The sequence below is a fragment of the Vigna unguiculata genome, chromosome 9 (assembly GCF_004118075.2).
Source record: "Vigna unguiculata cultivar IT97K-499-35 chromosome 9, ASM411807v1, whole genome shotgun sequence".
Lineage (NCBI taxonomy): Eukaryota > Viridiplantae > Streptophyta > Magnoliopsida > Fabales > Fabaceae > Vigna > Vigna unguiculata.
Genome location: NC_040287.1, coordinates 5,975,958 through 6,000,173, shown reverse-complemented (window position 1 = coordinate 6,000,173; position 24,216 = coordinate 5,975,958). Strand labels below are relative to the sequence as shown.

The 24,216-nt window shown below is 33.2% G+C and overlaps 3 protein-coding genes across 3 annotated transcripts; 1 reads left to right on the top strand and 2 right to left on the bottom strand.

Annotated features, from left to right (window-relative positions):
* Positions 1–3,525, top strand: LOC114162386 (pentatricopeptide repeat-containing protein At1g18485). The gene has a single exon (XM_028046255.1). The coding sequence runs from the start codon at positions 120–122 to the stop codon at positions 3,069–3,071; it is 2,952 nt and encodes a 983-aa protein (XP_027902056.1). The 5' UTR covers positions 1–119; the 3' UTR covers positions 3,072–3,525.
* Positions 3,526–3,625: 100 nt separating this feature from the next.
* LOC114196311 (WD repeat and HMG-box DNA-binding protein 1) lies at positions 3,626–8,335 on the bottom strand. The gene is made up of 12 exons (XM_028086913.1): positions 8,059–8,335; positions 6,768–7,870; positions 6,457–6,633; positions 6,147–6,260; positions 5,821–5,925; positions 5,528–5,662; positions 5,370–5,425; positions 5,180–5,279; positions 4,976–5,092; positions 4,694–4,820; positions 4,469–4,599; positions 3,626–4,374 (listed from the first exon to the last, which is right to left on the bottom strand). The coding sequence occupies exons 1-12, from the start codon at positions 8,333–8,335 to the stop codon at positions 3,976–3,978; spliced, it is 2,841 nt and encodes a 946-aa protein (XP_027942714.1). The 3' UTR covers positions 3,626–3,975.
* Positions 8,336–18,603: 10,268 nt separating this feature from the next.
* On the bottom strand, positions 18,604–22,514 carry LOC114163372 (rhamnogalacturonan I rhamnosyltransferase 1-like). The gene is made up of 8 exons (XM_028047646.1): positions 21,661–22,514; positions 21,474–21,541; positions 21,293–21,381; positions 20,771–20,936; positions 20,331–20,620; positions 20,006–20,210; positions 19,753–19,910; positions 18,604–19,476 (listed from the first exon to the last, which is right to left on the bottom strand). Exons 1-8 carry the CDS (start codon positions 21,995–21,997, stop codon positions 19,230–19,232), a joined length of 1,560 nt encoding a protein of 519 aa, XP_027903447.1. The 5' UTR covers positions 21,998–22,514; the 3' UTR covers positions 18,604–19,229.
* Positions 22,515–24,216: the final 1,702 nt, after the last annotated feature.

Sequence of the window (24,216 nt, the reverse complement as noted above, 5' to 3'; positions counted from 1 at the left end):
GTATTTTTTTTTTGTTACCAAGATAGACTTAAGGCATTTGGTTCGTGTTTATCACCTCTATGGCTAACGAATTTCTAACTACCATTCAAATTGGAGTGCACTGAAACTGAAGTCTGATAATGGCTTCTGTGTCGCCACCCACTCTCTCATTCCATCACAAACTCCCCATTCAACACAGAAGCAGTTGGACATGGAACCGCAACAAAAACAACAACCATTTTCCTTCATTTAAGGTTCCAAAATCTTCTCTTTCTCCCCCAACAACACGCAAAGTTCATGATCATTCACGCGCCAAAATAAACCACCCACACCAACCCTTTCTCCAACGCTTACACAATCTCTGCGACGCCGGGAACCTCAACGAAGCCCTCAACTTGCTCCACTCGCAGACCCAAAACGGCGTCGTTTCCTCTTCAGACGTTACAAAAGAAGCCATTGGACTCTTACTACGAGCCTCTGCGCTCCACAAGGACATCGATGTCGGGCGAAAGCTCCACGCTATGGTTTCGGCGTCGCATCGGTTCCGCAACGACGTCGTTCTGAACACCCGCATTATTTCCATGTTCTCTGCGTGTGGGTCCCCCTCGGACTCTCGCTCCGCCTTCGACGCCGCCAAGGAAAAGGACCTGTTCCTCTACAACGCGCTTCTCAGTAGCTACGCGCGAAACGCGCTTTTCCGCGACGCGATTTCGCTGTTCCTTGACTTGCTCTACGCCACGGAGCTCGTGCCCGACAACTTCACGCTCCCCTGCGTGGTTAAAGCGTGCGCCGGCGTCGCGGACGCGGGACTCGGCGAAATGGTTCACGCGCTAGCTTTGAAGTTTGGTCTTTTCTTTGACGTTTTTGTGGGGAACGCGCTTATTGCCATGTACGGGAAATGTGGGCTCGTAGAGAGTGCCGTCAAGGTGTTTGAAACTATGCCGGAGAGAAACTTGGTGACGTGGAACTCCATGATGTACGCGTATTCTGAGAATGGGGGTTTTGAGGAGTGTTACGGTGTTTTTAAGGGACTGTTAAGTGAGGAAGAAGGATTGGTACCTGATGTTGCTACGATGGTGACGGTGATTCCTGCGTGCGCCACTCTAGGTGAAGTGGGAATGGGAATGGTTCTTCATGGTTTGGCTTTCAAACTTGGCATTAGTGAGGAAATGACGGTGAATAATTCCCTTGTGGATATGTATTCGAAATGCGGTTACTTGGGGGAGGCAAGAGTTTTGTTTGATATGAACGGTGGGAGGAATGTTGTTTCTTGGAATACCATGATTGGTGGATACTCTAAGGAAGGAGATTTTGGTGGAGTGTTTGGACTGCTGCGAAAGATGCTGGTAGAAGACAAGGTGAAGGTGAATGAGGTGACGGTGTTAAACGTTCTGCCAGCTTGTTCAGATGAGCTGCTGACCTTGAAAGAACTTCATGGTTATGCTCTCAGGCGTGGATTTCAGATTGATGAATTGGTAGCCAATGCTTTTGTTGCTTCCTATGCGAAGTGCGGTTTGCTGGATTGTGCTGAGCGTGTCTTCTGTGGTATGGAAGAGAAAACGGTGAGCTCTTGGAATGCCCTGATTGGTGCCCACGCCCAAAATGGCCTTCCCAGAAAGGCTTTAGATTTGTATCTTGTGATGAGGGATTCTGGGTTGAATCCTGATAGGTTTACTATTGGTAGCCTTCTTTTAGCTTGTGCGCACTTGAAATTCCTTAGCTGTGGCAAAGAGATTCATGGTTTTATGATGCGTAATGGTTTAGAATTGGATAAATTTCTTGGAATATCGTTGTTGTCACTTTATATTCAATGTGGCAGTATATTACGAGCAAAGTTAATTTTTGATAAGATGGGAAACAAGAGTTTAGTATGCTGGAATGCCATGATTTCTGGATTTTCACAGAATGAACTTCCTTGTGAGGCCCTTGATACATTTCAACAAATGCTCTTAAGTGGGATTGAGCCACAAGAGATTGCTGTAATGAGTGTTCTGGGCGCTTGTTCACAGGTTTCATCATTGCGGCTTGGGAAAGAAGTTCACTCCTTTGCACTGAAAGCTCATTTATCTGACAATACCTTTGTTATTTGTGCATTGATTGACATGTATGCTAAATGTGGAAGTATGGAACATTCTCGGAACATTTTTGATAGGGTAGATAACAAGGATGAAGCAGTATGGAATGTTATGATTGCAGGATATGGGATTCATGGGCATGGCCTGAAGGCCATTGAGCTGTTTGAATTAATGCAAAATAATGGATGCAGGCCAGATTCTTTTACTTTTCTTGGAGTGTTAATGGCCTGCAACCATGCTGGGATAGTAACAGAAGGATTGAAATATCTTGGTCAGATGCAGAGTTTGTATGGTGTAAAGCCAAAGTTAGAACATTACGCATGCGTGATCGATATGCTTGGTCGAGCAGGGCAATTGAAAGAAGCTTTAGAGTTGGTAAATGAGATGCCAGATGAACCAGATTCAGGTATATGGAGTTCATTGCTCAGTTCCTGTAGGAATTATGGGGATTTGGATATTGGAGAGGAAGTTTCCAAAAAGCTATTAGAATTGGAACCATATAAAGTTGAGAATTATGTATTGCTATCAAACTTGTATGCTGGATTAGGAAAATGGGATGAGGTGAGAAAGGTACGGCAGAGAATGAAGGAGATTGGTCTTCATAAAGACGCAGGCTGCAGTTGGATTGAAATAGGAGGAAAGGTTTATAGATTTATTGTCAGTGATGGATCACTTTCGGAATCAAAGAAGATTCAGCAGACTTGGAATAAATTGGAGAAAAAAATAAGCAAAATTGGCTATAAACCCGACACAAGTTGTGTGCTTCATGAATTGGAAGAAGAGGAAAAGATTAAGATACTGAAGAACCATAGCGAGAAGCTTGCAATTTCTTTTGGTCTATTAAATACGGCTAAAGGTACAACATTGAGGGTTTGCAAAAATTTACGCATATGTGTAGACTGTCACAATGCAATCAAATTAGTATCAAAAGTTGTTGGAAGGGATATTGTTGTAAGGGATAACAAGCGGTTTCATCATTTCAAAAACGGATTTTGTACCTGTGGAGATTACTGGTAGTTGGGGCACTACATTGTTAGTCTTTACATATGCGTAAAGACTAATATTTTTTTATTGAGTGAAGAACTTCATTAAGCATCAATGGAGTTATGAAGAACTGCTTCTGTTTATCTTCCTTATTATACAGTATATATGTTCAATCCAATTCTTTGCACCATTTCTGACGGGAAAGATGAGTCATGCAGGATTCGTACCTTGTCTATGACTTGTAAACCACTACCTTCATCGTAGAAGTGGACTTTTTTTTTCCACTGCAAATACAACTGTATAGCACACTGTAATTTATTGTGAAATATATGTTCAAGAGGATCACCTTGGAAAGGAAAAAGAAGAATTTCGAATGCAAATGCAATCAGATTAGGAGTACATTTTGTATTCATAATGAGAGAAAGTAAATAGAAACATTCTTTGGCAAGTTTTCTATTTTTCTTAAATAGCGGAGTACCCTTTTTCCTTGTACGAATTCCATTCAATCATCTCCATATTTAGTTAGTTCCTTCACTGTAATTTTTTTTTCTTTTTTCAGAAAATGAACAAATGTAATAAATACTAAGATATCTTATATGACAATTACAGTAGAAATACGGGAACTTAAGCTCAACAAAATTCCGGACAAAGACCCTGAACAATCCCGGGAATAAAGAGGGAAAACGGGGCCTAAGAAAAGAGAACAGGCATGCTAATCGGAGTCCTAAGAATTTATATTGAATTAAAAAATTAGTTACAATAAGATTTTATAATGTACAAAGTGTGTTCCATTTTCTCCAGGCCTTTTGCTTTATAAACCGATCAACATGAATTAGAAGCGAGCCTCTTCTCTGTAAGAAACCCTATTCCGATGATTGATTTCAACTCCCTGAAAACTCCACCGCGTTTTTCACATGATTAGAGTAGGTGAATTTTTTTACTTGATAGTAGACTTCAAAAATGGATTGGAGGGACGATTTGGTTGTCCCAAACCAGTCTCTGATTTGTCAAGTCCATTCTTCTTTGATGGATGAGGAGTCATGTCTCCCACCTTCCCCACCTTGTCACTTGTTTCTTCCCCTGTCTGCTTTCCCTTCATAGTTTCATTTACCATTGGACTTCTGATTATGCCAGCTTTACTTCCCTCTTGAGTTTTGTCTTTCTTTATGAATGATGGAGAAGATAATTTTGGTGATGACATAGTAACTGCATTTAATGATTCAGTTCGAGTTGAGGCCTTGCTTGCGTTATGAAGAGCATCAGCTTTAATGGGTGCAACACAGTTTTCTTTGATGTTGGTTTCCGTAGCTTTTTTTGCTTCCTCAAGTAGCCTTTCCTGTTTTGAACATGCAGCGATTACAAGGTAAAGATGGCAGTGCATTGTTAACAATTGTTTAAACTGTACCTTTGTTAGGACGTAAGAGGCTTACCTCCAATATGCTGCTGAACCTTTCGGCCAAGTTTGGAAGTTTCAGAGCAGTAACAAGTTTTATTGCACCTCTCATTGATTTTTCCAGAGTCAAAAGTTTCACAAGTTCAGTTGCTCGCTCAAGCTTATTGCCTGAAACATCCATAAGGGCGAGGCATGATTACTTTTCACTTTCACAATTGAAGCCATACAAAGTGAAATAAAAAACAGACGCTGATGAACTCACTGTTGCAGCATGATGCTATAAGCCTCAGTATACATTTATCCTGCGCTGCTTCCAAATTGAAAGCATCGTCATCCAGTGAAGTAGTGTCCAGACCTACAGATGCCATTTCTTCCATTCTTCTCTGAATCTGCGTGTATCATGATTACAAATTTAGGTATTGGATAAAACAGATAAAGACAACTCAAACTAAAGGTAAAAGTAGATCTGAATCAAGACTTGTGACTAGCTCGCTAAAAGAGAGTGATCATAACTAAATTTGAAAAGGGTATAAGAAAAACAAACCAAAAAGAGATGCAAGTTGTTCATCATAAACTCGTTTTCATGGACTTCAGATCCCAAGTCAGAGGAAGCAAGAGGAAATGAAAGACTCAACGGAGTGAGAACTGGCTTAGGCATGACCTAGTAGGAAAGCAAATATCAATTAATGATTAGTTGCCAGAAAAACAAGAAAAGAAGAATGCACCAAACTGTCTATCAGTCTTGTACCTGAGGGAACTCTTCAGGCTTTTTGCATACCACACAAAATAACTTGCTTGCATTCAAACCCGTCACCCAGTAGTTTTCGTTTGACTTCTCTTTTAAAGCACTGCGCGTTGAAAGTTAAAAAAAAACAAATCTCAGGCAGGAGAATAATAGACACATCAAACCAGTTCATATGGTTAAACGATTATTGAACCTGAAGAGTGGGACCCATCTGCCACCAAATTGGCTTGTATATGATCTTAGCACACCCTGTATATTATAATTACCAAATCAGTTAGAATAACACGATGCACTCATGAGCATAGGGAATAAATACCAAATATCAACAGTAACTATAAACACAATTAATACCTTCGAATCGTATGAACACAGTTGGCCTTCCTCACTAAACCCAAACCAACTTAGGGATGAACCAGGAGATATTGGTAAGCGACCTTGAAGGAGTTGGGTCCCTTGAGGAATATTAAATACGATAAACTCTAGCATCTGCAAGTTTTAGAAAAAATATATCGTTATAGACACGAATAGATATAATTAATCAAGTTGTGATGTTTTTATAACAAGATGACTATGTCCTCCGAGTTAGATAGTCTCTTAAAAAGGTTAAAAATAAATATTAAATATAACCTCGACAAGGAACCAACCTGATCATTTGAGGAAAGGTAATCAAAGACATGAGTGACAACTGCAAGCTTCTCCTTGAAACCGGATGCAGTCAACACTGGTCCATCTAGTGAAAGTACATGTTTCTGCCATGAAAACAAGTTGGAAGTGCGTAAATGCTTCATGAGGACTACAGATCATCACAGGGGTTAAGATCACAAAATAAAACAGTTCAAAATTCAAGAAATTCATACTTATCAACCCTTTAAACCTATAGACCTTCTAAATTGGTAAAAGTATCTTGTTTCTTATGTTCAGCTATTGAAAATAAAAAACATGTAAATAAGATATGAATGTGCAAAAAAACCTGCAAACCACTCTCAGAAAAGATGCGAAGATAGTTCAAACTAGTCACGGCAGCAACCCAAGCAGCGCCAAGTGCAACAACCTTCACTTCTTCTCCTTCAAAGCGCATAGACCACTGCAAAAATTTTAAGAGTAAGAATAAGGTAAGATTTTACATCATGCTGAGTGTTAGTCATAGAAACTGAAATGTTGTATGTCCTAGTAACAATGCAAAACTAAAAGTAATGTAATTACACATCTTCTTTTATATGCATTTTCTTATATAAAAGTAATCAGTGAACTTTTCAGCTGGATTAAGCAAGTAATCTAACCTCGCTATTGTTAGCCCAGCTACTAAATGGGCGATACATGAGGGTGCTCATGTTCTTCTCCCCCTTACAAGGATTTGCAAAGACGCTCCCACTCTCACTCAATGCTGCCATTGTGAATCCAAAATGATCAGTCATTGAAGGAACTCGTGGAGTGCTTCCAGTATCATGAAAATCAATCTGTAGCAAAAAACATGCGAACTCATTTTTCTATACTAAAATTGATTTTATTAACTGAAATTTACAAAGGGATGATCGTAACTCAAAATGAAAGCAAAGCTTGAACTATCAACACTTCTTATGCATTAAATTACCTCAATATGGGAGTATCCATCGTGTTCAATAGAGGTTATACATCCAAGCATGTTGTAGCATAAGAAACGCCTTTTCCCAGGCTGAAAAGGTGTAGATCCTGGCTGAAATGCCTCCTGCCTTTTTGCCTTAGATGTTATCATGGTACCTCTAAATCCCATATTCCCACTATCCAATTTTTCCTTGCTTGATCGATTTCGTTTGTTGTGAGAATCAACCTTCGGATACAATGCAATTTCCTCATATCCATCCTCACCTAAATTTTCCTCACTCAAGGAGTGTTTACGCAATCTTTTCCTGCTTGTTGGCTCAAATTCCTCATTACTATTTTCACCAATATCACTCAAGCTTCCACTTGCACTATTTTCATGATCCTCCTCATCAAACAAAAGAACCCCATTGCTCTTGTGTTTCACGGGTATATCCTCAGTTGGAGACTTCATAGACGAAGGAATAACATTGTCCCAAATACCATACTTCCCCATAACATCCACAACAGCCAAGGAATTCCCAATTGGCTTCCACGCCATGCAACACACTCTTTCATCAAACCTCTGTCTGTCAATGTCCTGCTTCCTATTAACATCCCAGATCAGAACCTGCCTGTCTAAACCAGAGGTAGCAATGTACTTGCCATTGGGTGACCAACACAAGAAACATATTGGCTGTATGTGATCTCCTCTCAAAGAAAACAACTTCTCAGCAGTGTCCCTGTCATACATTACAACATCATTTTTCAAACCAGGAACAGCTAAGGTCTCACCATCAGGACTCCAGCAAAGAACATTCACAGCTGAAATATCTAGTCCAGTGTCAGGAGCTATGCCTTTGAGGTTATGAATGATTTTCCCAGACTGAAGCTCCCACAAAATAACAGTTCCAGTTGAATCCATAGAGGCTAAGTATTCACCATTAGGGTCAAAAGCCAAGCCAGTGACAGACCCTTTGTGTCCTTTAAGAACCCTAGTAATGGTACCATCAAATGTATTAATAAGCTTGATACCCTCGTCATCACCAGCAGCAGCAACCATGCTCCCTGATTTGTTAAATGCCAAGGAACGTATTGGGAGTGTAAACCTTGTAATGTTTCTCTCAAACTCTCCACCTGCCAAGTGTCAACCCTAAAATCCATTACAATAAAAACATAGAAACGAATGTCTAAAAATTTTTAAACAGTCGCAAAAAGAGAATGGAATTGAGCTAAGCATGTTAGGAAGAGCTTATGAAAAAACATGTTTTTAAGCTATAATCTTATTTTAAAAATGTCCACAAAATAGAAAAAGAATTGAGTACCAGGGAACTTGTAGAGTTTGACGGAGCGATCGATGGATCCGGAAGCGAGGCAAGTGGAATTGGGGCTAAGAGCCAAGGCGGTGACGCCGTCGCGGTGGTGGCGGAGGATTTTGGGAGAGATGGAGGGGGAAATGGGGTCGTGGATACAGATGGAGATGTCGGAAGAGGAAGCGGTAACCAAATGACTGGCTTGCTGGTCCCACAGAACGGAGCAGAAAGACGCGCGGCCGCCAATGGCACCGTGCGCCTCCCTTAACTTCACCGACCGGACCTTCATGGCGGCTTCCCAAACGGTTGGGTTTGGTGCGAAAAGAAGAGTGAGATTTGGTTTAGAGGGAAATGAGACAAGGGAGAAGGGAGATGGTGAGATGAGGGAATAAATCTAAAAGGAAACCTGAAACTGAAGCTCAAGTGTTTTGGCGCCAAATGGGGTTTATGTTTTTTGGGACTTGGCGGGAGGGACAGAACTATAAGGGGATTCCTGACATGGGCTCGGCCCGATACTATTATTTTACAAAAAATGGGATCAGTTTCCGCTGATATCCAACTTAGTAAACTTTCTTCCTGCACTCCTATTTTTCTCACTTGCATCTGTATAAGATAACAAAATGTCAAATATTTATTTATGAGTACAAATTATTCACGAAATATACATTTTTTATTTTGATTCAGAATGTATAAAATGAAAATTTTATATTTTCAAAATATAAAAAACAAAATTAAAATTATGGATCATGTACAGTCGGAATTAAAAGTGCAAACGAGAATCTCACAAAAAATGGATGCCCACAGCCACCAGCAATCACCATGAAACGGGGACACCAACCACAAACTTTAAAACATTCATTGTCTAAATTAATTTACAAAAGGATAATATTGGTATTCTGAGAAGTGTGGGAAGCAGGTGGAAAACATGGGGATGCAAGAAGAATTTGCCCCCAACTTGGACTTTCTTATTCTCATCTTCATTTCAATTTTGACTTTCTTCTTACACTCCCTTAAGTTTCTTCTCGGACCTCCTTGGGATGTGTAAGATATCAAAAGTATCCCTTCTGAATACTGTTACACAATTAAAAAATTAAAAATCTGATATTATATTTTAGATTGTACGCAAACTTATTTACTTTTTAATAGTCCATGGGTCACAAAAATGCGGCTTAGTTTTACAGGAGGTCAATGCTGGTTTAGGGGTTAAAATAAAAAATGACAACTTCTCTCATGTTTGTATTATTTATTAAATTTATTAAAATTAATATTTAAAGCTTATAATATATATATATATTTATTTATTTATTTTGTACGAGTAGAAGAAAAAACTGTTTAGTAAAATTATTCGAAAAATTGTTGGAAGATCTTTTAAAAATTTAATCATCGATAATTTATATTAATATTTCTATAATATTATATGAACAAATTAAGAAATGAAAATCATTAATTAATTAATATATATATATATATAAATGAAATGATGTTATAAATAATTTCTCTTTAGTCAAAGTTTATATTAAAAATAATAATTATTTTATTTTTTATTAAATAATAATAATTTTTATAATAATCAAGATCATAACCTAAACATTATATTTATCTGTCTTTGGATGAGCTTTTACTTCGATCACAACCTAATAGTGATGCAGTAATCTTTTAATCTTTGTTTAATATTCTAATTTCATGATTAATTTTTATACTTATTTTCCTTTACAACCGATCGGCTTAGAGACTCTGCCCCCAATCGGTCGAATTCCATTTTTTTCCATTTTCTCGTGTGATATTTTTACAATTGTAAGTCAGGCCTATTATTTGTTAAATTTATTAAACGATATTTAAGACTCTACCTCCACTAATTTATATATTTTTCTTTAATATGTGTCAACAGTATAACTAGAAGAAAAGGTGTTGACTCATAAATAGCTTAATTTTAATACTTTTAGAGAAATCTTAAAGATATAATATAAGCATTTTTTTATTATTTTAAATTACAACTTTTATTATTACATAGTAGTTAAAATATATACGCTACCCTTCACATTTTTTTATTGATAATAAAAGTAATAAAATTGTTATTATTATTATTATTATAAATATGAAATTAAATGTAAATATTTTTAATATGTATTGTAATTAATTTTTTATTATATAGTAGATGATTTTTTAATAAAATATAATTAAAATTTTAAAAATAGTAAAATTTATACAAATGATCACTTAAAAAATAATATTAACAAAATATTTATTTTGATTTTAAAAAAACTATTTAAATAATAAAATTGAAAAACAAATGTGAATTTTAAATGAAATTCATTTATATATAAATAATTTATATATTTTTATTTAATACTATAAATTTTACATATATATATATATATATTAGACTATGGTATGATTAATATCCTTAATAAAACAGAAAAATTACTCTTGGTTTTTGATTAAGAAAATATTCTTACCATAAACGCTGTGTCACATTGTTACTGCAAAACCTAAAAGGAAATACACTCCAAAAAATATTCGTTGTCATGTTTCTTTATATATTAAGGCTTAAAAGAAAACAACAATTTTAATAAATAATATAATCCTTCATTCATGCTGATGAGTGGGCCTTATATTTACTAGGCCCACTAACGTAATCATTTTAAAGTTCATACTAATTTCACTTATATTTTAAGGGAAAAAAGAGGTAGAGAGATTAAAATAGATATCAATAAATTTCTTAATTAAATAATAATATAACATTTCAATGATTTACATAATACTTATATTCATATTTTATGTTCAATTAAATAAATGAGAAAATTAAATTATTAGAATTTAAAATATGTCCTACATTAACCTTAGAGTTTATTTCATATAATTATTTAGTGTAAAGAGTGAAAACGGTGAAAATAATTTGGTCTAATTATTTTCAATATACCATGTGTTTTTTCTAGAACAGGGTTTTCCTTACATCAAATTAACTTATTTTGTATTTCGAAATTTATAGTAATTTTTAAAATAGAAATAATATAAAACCAGATAACTCAAGCTTTAAAAATTCCGCACTTCATTTATTTTTTTGCGATACGCTTCATCAATCATTTTTTTATCATTATTATTGCTTTACACTTTGTTTCGTTTAATTTATGGAATTTTATTTTATTTATTTACGAATCGTCTCGTAATATTTTTAATACGTGGTTATTTATTCTTGAATTTATTTCATTATTTTTTATTAATTTATGTATTATTTTTTATTATGTATATTCGTTTTGGCAACGGGGCGGGGCGGGTACGGGTATCATGATCCCATCCCCATCCCCATAATAAAAATTCATCCCCATCCCCATCCCAAACCCAACGGGTATACAACTTTTGACCCATCCCCATCCCCACCGGGTAACGGGTATTTTCTTATACCCATACTCATACCCATTTTTTTATTGTTCCATATATCAATTAAATATTTTTTATAAAAAAAATTTAAAAATCACACCAACGGAATCATGATACTATCAAAATATTCAATATTAAAATAACATACTCTTTTTGATTTTCATGATGTCAAATATTAAGAAAAATATTATAATAGTATAAATCTCAAATTAAAGTATCAAATAACAACTAAATAAAATTCAAATAATTATATAAAAGCTAAAAAATTACACATTACTAAAATTTTATAATAACCAAAATATTTATTAATTTTACAAATGATCAGTGGTTTCATTTGCATTCGATCCACCTACACATAGAAAAAAAATGAAAAATTAGATATGATATAATAATTGAAATTGAAAATTTTAATTACTAGAATATAATGTACCTTCTTCATCAGATTCATTATCATAAAGGAGTAAAGATAATTAAATGTGTGACCCAAATTTGAGAATATCCATTTGAATATAACATAACAGAAAAAAAAATGTATAATTAAGATTATGATAAAAGGAAAAGTACCTTGAAGATCTGCTTAAACCTTAAAGAACAAGCCAAACAATTAAAAGAGAGTAAAAAAGTGTATAACCAAAGTAACAAAAAGAAGAGCTACAAAATAAGAGTCAAACATTTTCATGAAAATAAATAAATAAATAAAGATAATCAAATGTGTAACCTAAAAATTATTTCATAGAATGAAATTGAGGAACACCTATTTGAACATAACCATGTACAGAGAGTAAAAATTATGTAATTAGAAGAAGAAAAATTACCTTCAAAATTAAATCTTGAAAAACAAACTAGACAATTGAGAGAGTAAACAAAGTGTATAACAAAAAACAAAGAGAATGAGAAATATGTTATATATATATATATATATATATATATATATATATATATATTATATTATATTATATTATATTATATATTATATTACTATGTATATATATATTATATGTGTGGATATCTTATGTTTATATATATATATATATATATATATATATATAATTATTTATATATATTATATTATATTATATATTATATTATTATTACTATGTTTATATATATATATATATATATATATATATATATATATATATATATATATATATATTTATATATATATATTTATAGATATATATTTATTTTAAGTATATATTATATTATATTATATAATAATATAAATATAATAATATATATTATATTATTATGTATATATATTATATGTATATGCGTAGATATTTTATGCTTATATATATATATATATATATATATATATATATATATATATATATATATATATTTCTTTTAAATTTTTATAAATTTGTAATGTTATAAATTTCTTTATAAAAGATCTCACTAGTTAAATGATTAATTTGTTTTATACGTATATATTATATATATTATATTATATTATTATGTATATATATTATATTATATTATATTATATTATATTATATTATATTACATGTATATGTGTAAATATATATATATATATATATATATATATATATATATATATATAAGTATATTTTATTTATATGTATATATACTATATTATATTATATTATATTATATTTTATGTGTAAATATATTATTTATTTATATATATTTTGTAGATTATTTAATAAATTATAAATAGTTTAGTAATTTAAGCGGGGACGGGTATTTGGGCGGGTATATATATATCTCCATCCCCATCCCCATCCCCAGTTGAAAATTTCAGGTATTACCCATACCCATACCCATACCCAGTCAAAGCGGGGATTCCCCGTCAAAACGGGGACGGGTTCGGGTGATACCCACGGACACAGGTTTATTTGCCATCTCTAGATCAGACTTCATGGATAGTATCATTGTGCTTTTTATTAAAGGTTCTATTTTTTATTTTTCTTCTTTTTTTTATCTATTTTTACAATATATATATATATATATATATATATATATATATATATATATATATATATATATATATATATATATATATATATATATATATAATATGAAGAGGATTCTCTTTTCGTCATCATTTTAAAATTTTAATTTTACCTTTTAAAATATAATTATTTATTAAAATTTTCAAAATTGACCGTTATTTTTACAAATTTTTTATAAAATCGTCTATCTCTACTTCTTCTCTTTTTTTCTATTTATTAACTATTATTTTCTCATCTTTTTTGATATATTTCATTTTATTTTTAATAAATATAATTTTATTTTATATATTAACTTAATAACATTACAATATATCACTTACTAATATAATATCATGCATATGTAAAAAATGCGTACACAAGCACGATAGCGCCTGTATTTACGCTAGTATATATAATTTTTTTTAATCGATAAAAATTGATAAAAATTGCGAAAGACTCATCTTTTAAGTAATTTCAGCGAACTAAAAATTATAGAAATGTATAATGCTCGTAGTTAACTCAAATTATAATATCTCCAAACTTAATATCCATACATTTTACAAATACAAAATTAACCAAAATTTCCCGTAACTTCAATTTTTTGAAATACATTTAAATAAGAGCTTTACATTTTTGAAATATGTTTCTGAAAACTATTCATAAAAAATAATTGAATTAAAATCATAGTTTGATATTTCTTACATTAGAGATAATATATGTATTCTTGTTCTTTCAGTTCTGAACTACATATGTTTATGTGATCTTGTATAATTCCTTTTCACTTTTGTATAGTTTGATAATCAAGTTATACTTATGATATGATTTTTCAAAAAGTTACCAGGATGAGGTTTAACAAAAATATTAGGTTCTGTAACGTTCAAAAGTCTTATACTGTAGTGTTTTTTATTTTTTGTTTAAAGTTTTGTAAAATTTGAAATTAAAACGTAAAATTAGTGAATTAACTCTGTCAAGATGATTAAACAATTAAATGCAAATCTATTGCATTTTTTTCATATTCATCGATTAATTGAAAAAAAAAAACAAAAAACAAAATCTCATTCACCAGGGGTTGATAGTCCTTATTATATGCCATAGTTAAAACGTCACTCACGAAGTCGTGACTTAAAGCTAAAGAACTTACTAAGTTCTCATCCAAGTATTTGTCACTTACCATGCTCATTAATTAGGTCAAATTCTAAGCAAGAATCAATGGCTTTAACCTAAAGCTTTGGACACGTGGCAAGAACCCAGATGAGGTTAATTAATTAACCTCACAATGACAGTAGTCAAACATGGATAATTAAGAGAAACATTGTTGCTGATCCTCACTTAGTGCAAAAGCAATTAATTGTCCCAATGTCATTACTACAACCACTAAATTCAACCAATGACAAGTCAAATAACATTGTTCAAGAAGATACAACTGGTCTCTTTTTCCTATGTTGGTTTTTGGATCATGCAAACCATAATTTAAACAAAAAAGTTAGAAAATTTTGATGATGATTCTCTTGGGATCTCCTTCATAATATACTTCCAATTTCCAACGATGTTCTTGATTCTTACACCGTAAGGGAATAAGTTATGTGAAGGAATTGGCTCATTTTGCTTGGATTGTGTGTGGAGAATAGTTGCTTTCTCTCTCCAAACTTTACTTCATTTGATGAAAACAATCTACCCTTCGGAAGAGACACGTTTCACCCACTCTCTGTTACCTACATCAAATTATTCAATATATTTAAAAAAAAGTTAAATATATTTTTTTCCCTTAACTTTCAGTAAATTTTGAAATTAGTCAATTTCGAAACTTTGAATCAATTTAGTCATTGATTTTTTGAAATACATAAATTTAGTCCTTTTAATCAAATTTTGGTAGGTTTATTTTATATTTCGTATGCATTTTAGAATTATATTTAAGTTGTTTATACTGTTTGACACATTTTTGCTTTAATGTTAAGTCAAATACTATTATAAAACGCGTTTGAAATATCAAATAAACTTAACAAAATTTGATTAAAATGACTAAATCTACGCATTTCAAAAGATGAATGACTAAATTGGTCCAAAGTTTCAAAACGGACTAATTTCAAAATTCACTCAAAATTAAGAGACAAAAACATATTTAACTCTAAAAAAACCTATTAAATCTTAAGATGAAATTAAACTAAATTGTATTTAGTTTAAATAATTTTGAAGAGAAATTGAAGGGGGAGTTACCTCGTAGTGAATCTACTTATTCGGTGGTAATAAATATTGGTTTAATAGTGTCGTGCATGCCACTTTGGCATTTAGAAAATTTGGGAATGAAAGTGTAGAAGATTCCTTGATGTAGTGGTCCACTACTAACACTACTACTCAAAAAGATGCAACATACAACTCACCCATTAAAAGCACTTTCCATAGTGTCCACGTCTTCACACAATCACAAAATGCTTCTAATCACACTTCCATTGTTCAAAAGTTACCAAAAATACAGCATTAACACTTCTCACACAACTAACCTTGCTATTTATATAACATGGTTAGTTAATATCGTAAATTTAGTCACAATGCAAAAACTATACCCCACATATATATAACCTTCTCTAACTTCAAATAAATGCGTCCACATCTCACTTTGTCTCTTTTGGAATCACTTTTCTCTTCCCTCTTCTCAAGGCAAACGTGCTTTCAACAAATATAATTTATAGTATATCGGTTTATTGAGCTAACAACCATATAATTTATTGTTTCCATTCTAATTCTATATCATGTCTTAATTTTGTAGTTATATTATATCCACTGATTAAATGTAAGTTGGTGTGTACATTTCATTTGTTAATGTGAAATTAATAATAGAAACATATATTACTTTTTATTATTCTGTTTATCATAAAGTTGATATTTAAACCTCATAAATTCGAGAAATGATGATTGATGGATAATTTGTCTCATCTCCTTTTAAAAGAAATGTTGAATGACGGGTGGAGAAGTATGCATAGCTAGAAGCGTTTTATTTTATATTTTATTAATTAGCCTTTTGTTCTTTAATTTTTATTTAAACAAAAAAACAAAATCGTTATTAAGAAGAGGTACAACATATTTTAACAGGTAACTGAATGATAACTGCAAAGGTCTCCATTAATAGAAAGTTATTATAAATATTATTTATTGCCACTTTAAACAACTTATAAATAATTGCACAAAATCACTATTGATTATCTTTTATCTCTCACTTAGATAAAAACTAAGTACAGTATACCACTCCTAACTCAGTACACAATGTCAATCTTAGCAATAAAACAAAAGTTGAGTGGTGTTTACGTGAAAAATTCTCAAAGAGAGGATAATTACTTTGCACTATGGTTCACAATATGTGAATGATTTACAAAGAAAGATTTACGTGAACAATATATTTTACAATAAACACTAATAGTGTGTTTAGATAGGCAATTTAAGAGAGTAATTCATTTATTTGGAGAATTTGAATTTTTTTTTAAGTAAAATGACTGTTTGGATGAAAAAATTAAACGGAAATTGAAATTGCGAAATTTTAAGAAATTATTTTAAATTACTAAAATAGTAGAATTTTGAAATTTACTAAAAAAAGAAGGAAATTGAAATTCCACAGTTTGTGAAATTTCTCATTGGTTGAATGTGATCGAGTTGGCTTTAATCTAAATTTGGCCAAATTGGATTGCGTTTACACTGGCCAAAATTTGGCTGAATTTGATCGAGTTGACTCAATCGAAATTTGACCAAATTTAAATATTTTAAGTTGACAATAATATTTGTTAAATTTAATTTCAAAATTTATATATTAAAATAAATATTATTAAAATAAAATTTTATCTCATAAGAGAAATTCAATTATTTTACCTAAAATAAGAAATTGAAATGTAAGGTATTCCAATTACTCTATCCAAATAGATTATTTAGAGAATGAAGAAAATTCAATTGCAAAATTTTTAAATGCAATCCATTTCAATTTTTTAGAATTATTAAAATACTTCATCCAAGGTAAGGATTTTGAGAATATTTGTTTGCATGCAAGTCTCATAATTTTGTTTATTTCATTAGGTTCTTACGCATGATTTGAGTTCTCATATTGATACTTTCACTGTTACACTCTACGTGCATACTGAATGATACATTTTATTCTATATCTTCTTTTATGTTTCTTACAACAATATATTGAACATAAAAACTCAAAGAATTGATGTGTTTTATTAGAATAATCTTGGAAAATGTGATTCAAATTCCTTCAAAGTGGATGTTTTGAACTAGATTTTCACCACTACCATCAAATCGGATATTCTCAAATTTAATTGGTGATTCAATTTTGCTGAGAAAAACGAAAGAGACTCTACATCGAATGAAGACATGCTATTTTTATTTAGCATGATCTAAGTAATGAAAACATACAAAAACAATAAACATAGAAATTGATTATTGATAAGATAGTCAGAGATAAAGACGAAAACCTGCATCATGTATTAAAATTCATATTAAATAATGAATATAAATAATTTTAGAAAAAAATTTCAACATTTTAACTAGTACAAGAGCTAATATTGCAATAAATTTCAATTGATTAGAATCTATAACGCATAAAAAAATACGAGTAAATTTTTTAATTAAAGTACAAAATAGAAAAGATGTTAATTTTCTTGCAACAAATACTATTTTATACTAAGTACCTTTAATAAAAATATTTCTCCATCTAAATAATTCATCAAAGGAATTCTTGATATCAAATATAAAAATCGTTCTCAAGTTAATAAAAAACGATAGTTCCTCATCCCAAAACTTGACTCCACAAGAGGGGATTAAAGATAAATATTCTTCGTCAACGACCACGGAACTCTAATCATATATCATTTCGCATTTCCTACGATGTCACGGAACAAACAAAAAACAAAGTGGACCACTTGTCACCGATGGCTTGTGTTTGTCATCTGTCTTACTGGAGAACAAAGACTCAACTTGTAACAACTCCAATTTGCCTTATAAGATAAGGATTCTAACCAATAAAACAAGTTAAGTTCCATCCAAAACCATATGTTAGAAAGACGGGGTTGCAGAGGACAAGAGTTCACTGTTCAAATGGGCTTATTGGTTCAGAGCTATTAGGTGGTTGACGTTGATAAGATACCATTATTATAGAAATTAAGTTGAAATAATATCATCATATTATCATATCAAGAATTATAGATATGAATTATGGATACATGATTGCGATTGGTAAGATAACAACTCTGTCAAATATAAATAAATATAAATCACACGAAAGAAATGTCCAACCTACCACTCTCCCTTATTAATAATGACCCAAAGCCCCAAAGCTAAGAAATTAGGACTGAATAATCATGAACAAACAAATTATACAGCGGGTAATTCGAAAATTGACAATGATCGTGTTAAATAAAAAGGGTGGTAAAGGAAAAAATATTTGTGATTGTACTATATTTATATTTGGAAGAGAAGGAAAAATTTTGGTACCAAGGAATAAAGCTTCCACGAACTGCAGTTCCAGAAATCCAAATTTGTATATGAATCCCTCCTTGTACAATGCAGTTTGATCTGCTCTCACCCTGTAATTGCAGGGTGTGGCTTCTATACATGAATGTGATGGATTATTTGCATCTTTTATATATAAAGTATCCCTCGGCTACCTTGCTTGACCTTCTCGAGCTTTCATGATAAGCCTATCCCCTCCCCCTTCAAACAGTCACTATGACTGCCTCTTCGGTACAAAAAAACTGTCATCATCTTTGCTAAACTGCATGGAGACCTATCTTAATATCTGTGGTAGAAAACCAAGTGCACGAGAGGGAACAACTAAATTCTCTTATTTCCAAAGACTATCACTCACGTACTGCTCAACATACCATCTGATAGTTCTAAACATTCTTCTGGATTGGCGTAGAAATAATCTTCTTCCTTGGGCCTGTCAGGGATTACCAATCTTTTAGTTGCACTGCCCATGCGATCAGCATGGGCTTGCTTCACCGCTGTAGAGAATTCCTCCCAGTTCAATTCTCCATTGTGGTATTGATCTATCAAATCAACTAGAAGCTTTCTGTTCAACAAAATCGTCTTCTTGAACCCAAGATATCTACAGCAGTAAATGAAGGGCATTATCAAATTAGGTTGGGAGTTAACATAGTAGTGCTTAAAGGTAAACAAATATCACAGGTATTTCTATATTGGTAATCCTTATTAAAAAGGATCGATTTACATCATGTTTAATCATAACTATTCTAGATTTTTGATGCACAGAAATACTCCAACCACAAAATATATAATAAAACAAGTTTAAGTTACTGATCGACCAAATTATTTTGTTGATGAGTAGTAATCACTATGAGAATTCTTATTAGCCAAAGATTACCTGCGATGTCCCTCGACTACTTTGGCCATATTTCCATCATATGTAGGAACAAAAATATCACTCTCTAGTGAGACAAGGTAATCTAATGCTGCCATCTGAGAGGAATGATTTTGGAAGAACTGAAGGTCCGACGGTTCCAACAGTGTTTCCTTTCTGACCTGTTTCAAAAAAATAGATTAGCAAATGGTAAGAGGAAGTCGAACAGCAATAAGCATCACAATTTGCAGGTTTCCTTAAGCCTTAAGTTAGTTACCAATCTTGGATAGTTCTCGGCAAGACTTGCCATTCTCCTGTTTCCACCGTATATTTCCCCAGCTGCAATGTAGATTTGAATGTTTTTATCGATGTCAAGGGCCCTAAGTGTAAGAGCAGTCTCCTCAGGTGTTAAAGGACACAAACCATCCTTTCTCTTCAAATCAGAATTAATTATTTTTTCTTTCCACCAAGGATAAGCATATCTGGCAATGCACAGTAAATTGAAATTTAAGAAAGATTCCTATGAAAATGTCCCTTTCAAACGCCACAATGAGAGAATGCCCTGAAAATTAAAGAACAGCTGAACTAGGCAGAACACTCACCTCATCCTCGTCAACTCTTCCACCTCATCACTGTTGCAACCTTGTGTACAGCCTGAAAATGCCAGCATGTCCATTTCATACCTGAGATGAAGCACCAGAAATGGGCCATTTTGCCTCAGAAGCTTGATCACCCTTTTGCCTAAGTCCTCAATCTGAGAAGTAAATCTAAGAGCACTAAAATTGACTCTGCATCGCAGCCTCTGAATCTCCAAAGGTTGTTCGTTATTGGCCAGCCGAGCATCTGTTCGATTTAAATGGACGACTTTGTACTTTTGTATCAAAGGTAGAATCTGAAAGAATAATCATACCATATGTTTTTTTAATCAGAGAAACAGAAACTCGAAATAACATAATTGACATGCATAGTACTACGAAATTTAGAAAGAATAAAGCATGTTAAAACTTGTAAACTTGTCGGCCTAAGGATTATTCAAACTAACCTGGTTCTTATAGTATGATATATCAGACCAACTAATCGGTGGCATGGTGTAAAGTAATCCCTTCTCCACTCTCGTCTTCAGTCTAGGAGGCAACTCTTTCAATATCCGAACCTCATCCCTCAAGGATGTAATGAAATGATCCACATCAAAGATGTCTTGGAACTCACTGACACACAAGTAAGAATACATGAATTGAGAACAGATCCTGCTTAAAAAGCATACAGGTAGGGAAAGTAGTGGAGCGCGGTACAAGCACAAAAGTGAGTGTAGAACTGAGAAGGGTAAGCATGCCCCAACTGTTTTCAATTTTCCATTTTCGAGACACTTATTTCAGAAACAATTTTCAAAAAAACATTGGATAAGAAATCAATTGCTGAATGGGGTGAAATTGTTTAAGAAAAAAGACCTTAAAACCAAAAAGTGACGAGAAAATCAAACACTACTTAAACCTACTACATTACACCCTCGAAACATTGATAGTTTGCTGAAACAATATACACCAAAATGGAATGAGAAACTAACCTGGGGTCAGCCCAAAAGGACGTTTTATCCAATTCAGGCACTATAAGTGTCACGTTTAAATACCTTGCAATAGCCACCATGTCACATATCTGTACAAAGTAAGTGCATCACCAAATCAGAAAACCTAAAACAGAAAAGGAAAAAAATAAAACGGCAAAGGCATGCGCCAACCACCACTCACCGCTGCTCTCATTTGGTTCAGTCCTCCATTGCACGACACCATCAAGTAACCATTGTTCTTATACACCCCTGCCAACAACAACATTAAGATAAAAAAACAAACAAAATTAAATAAACCCAATATCACGTAAAACGCAGGAACAAACCGATGAAAAAGACGAAAGAAGAAATAATCAATTACTACTGACTCTTGGGTGGGAGCACTACGGGGGTAGAAGACGGCAACTCAGTGAGCGCAGATTCGTACGTGAAACACGAAGGCCACCCCTTCAAGACTCTAGGCCCCCACATGTCACCCAACGCCGTTAACTGAACGACGCAGGTCCATAGCAACACCGATGTGGTCGCACGTATCATCCACAGCTTCATCCTCGACGACCTCGACGACGAGGATGACACCACCATCGAATTCCTCAGCTTGTTGTTACTCTCCCCTTTGAGACCCATCATCATCAACCCTTCCCAAACCACCCTCGCTTTCTTCCTCTCAATCTTATCTCCCCCACCCAACAGCACCTCCTTCATAAATGCACCCCTCGCCAAACCCTAACCCGTCAATTCAATTTCCCCTTCCCAAACCAATTCCAGATCCAAACCCGCCGCAGCGTTCCGAATTCGGAGCCCACCGAGCAGCAACGCCAGAGCCTCGAATTCCGAGGCACATTACCCCGCAGAACCTCAACGGTGAGATCCTCGGGTTCAGGAGATGACCGCACGCGCCAACAAGAGTGTGAATTGAACGGCGAGGCGGAGCCGGCGGCGATTGATCTGAGACAATCGCCGGCGAGAAACGGAGCGCGAGTGGAGAATGATTATGAAGGAGAGAGAATAAAACGCGTCACAACACAGAAGCAAAAGTAAGAGAGAGACAGAGAGAGAGGCAATGAAGATTTTCACGGTTGTTGGTGTTGTTGTGGACAGATTTGCGTGCGTCCGGTTCGGGTCGCGGAGAGGATCACGAGCCGTACAAGGTTGTAACCGGACCGTGGTTAAGATTAAGAAGAGAGGGGGAAGGGGGTTATGGTTATGAGGGGTGAGGGTTTATTTTATTGGGTGCGCCTCATTAAACGAGCCAATAAATGTTGAGGCAGATGCGTGGGACCCACAGACGTGTGCTCCGTCCAGATGTTCGGCTGCGATACGTGGCGACCCTTGATTGAGGGCTTTCCAAAAGAGACCGTACCCTTTGCTGATTTCGTTTGGCACCGTCGTCTCGCCCGCGCCGACATTATATCGCGAGATCAATGTTATTATTACTACTAACTACTATTGCTTTTTTTTTTTTTTTCGCATTAATGAATCCTATTGCTAAGATCATTTTTGATTATACGTATATTTTTATTTTATACATATTTTGCCTCTTTTATTAACAAATCAAACTTATCGCTTTATGAACTTTTACTTAGATAGGTAAATATCACGAGATTATATATATATATATATATATATATATATATATATATATATATATATATATAATTAAACACGTTTTTTTAAAATGTATGTACTATGTTATATTTTTTAATTATAACAACACGTTTTTTCGAGTTAATTTCACCGATGAACCTGAACGCTACATTTTTTCAGCTGAACATTTTTCGGTTAATTGGTGTTGAGTCCGAATGACACTGAGTGGTGGCATGTTGATCGGGTACTAATTTTACGAATCAAATGATGTTGAGTGCTAACGGTGAAAGCTAAATGTTTTGTTTTGCTTCTTTTTTATTGTTTAACTGTTTTATGTGTTTGTGGTTGATGTAAATCACGCTTATGGTTTTCATTATGATAAATTGAAGAAAATATGTTGTTGTGAGCATGTATGATGAGGTTTGTAAGAATTTTAAGGGGAATTCTTAGTAAAAGTATTGTTATTGTATGTCTTGATATATGAGATGTTTGGAATGATGGATAATGAACTTTAATAATCATTCACACTCAAAATGAGTTATATGGTGAGAATAACAATAGGTCATAGTTTTCGTATTTGTTTTTTGGTTCTAGGCGTGAAGGAAAATTAACCTTGTGTAGTTGGGTGATACTCCTTGAGGCTATGACTCAACAGAGTCTAGGAACCATCACAACCTTCAGTAAATTTTATATCAAATGCATATATCTAGATAATTGAGTCTAATGTCAACTTTAATAATGAATTCTATATATCAAAGATATGTATCCAGATAATTGAGTTTAATGTCAACCCTAAAGTGTGTTAACACTCCAAGTTTGCTCATGTTTTATTTCTACAAAATTCTTTTTAGTTTAAAAATAAATATTTGTTTGTTTTGAATTAACTAGTTTTTGTTATTTGCTTAGGAAAATTTAGTTTTCATAAAAACATGGTAACAAGATTATTTTAGTAGTCTTTTACTGGCATTATTTTTATTCCTTTAGAATTTCAATTTTAGAATAAATTTGCTTTGCCAGGACACCTTTTATTTTTGCTAAATTGTTTGTGAACCCTTAATCCTAATTTGCTCTTATTTGCAGACTAGCCCCTGATGGGTCAATATAGTTTGACCAAGGTTTTTTTTTTCTCAAAACGAGCGTTTCATTAAAGAGAGTGGCAAATCCTTTGTGATGTTGATCAAGGGAGAACGAGAGCATTCCATCACGGACCCAGAGCCTGATGTGCGAGTGTATGATTTGAGGAAGTGAAAGTTGATCAAGGGAGGCTCGATATCTAGAGATCATGATGGTTGAAGGAGAATTTGAAGACCAAGATGAGAGTGAGCGAAACTAATTCG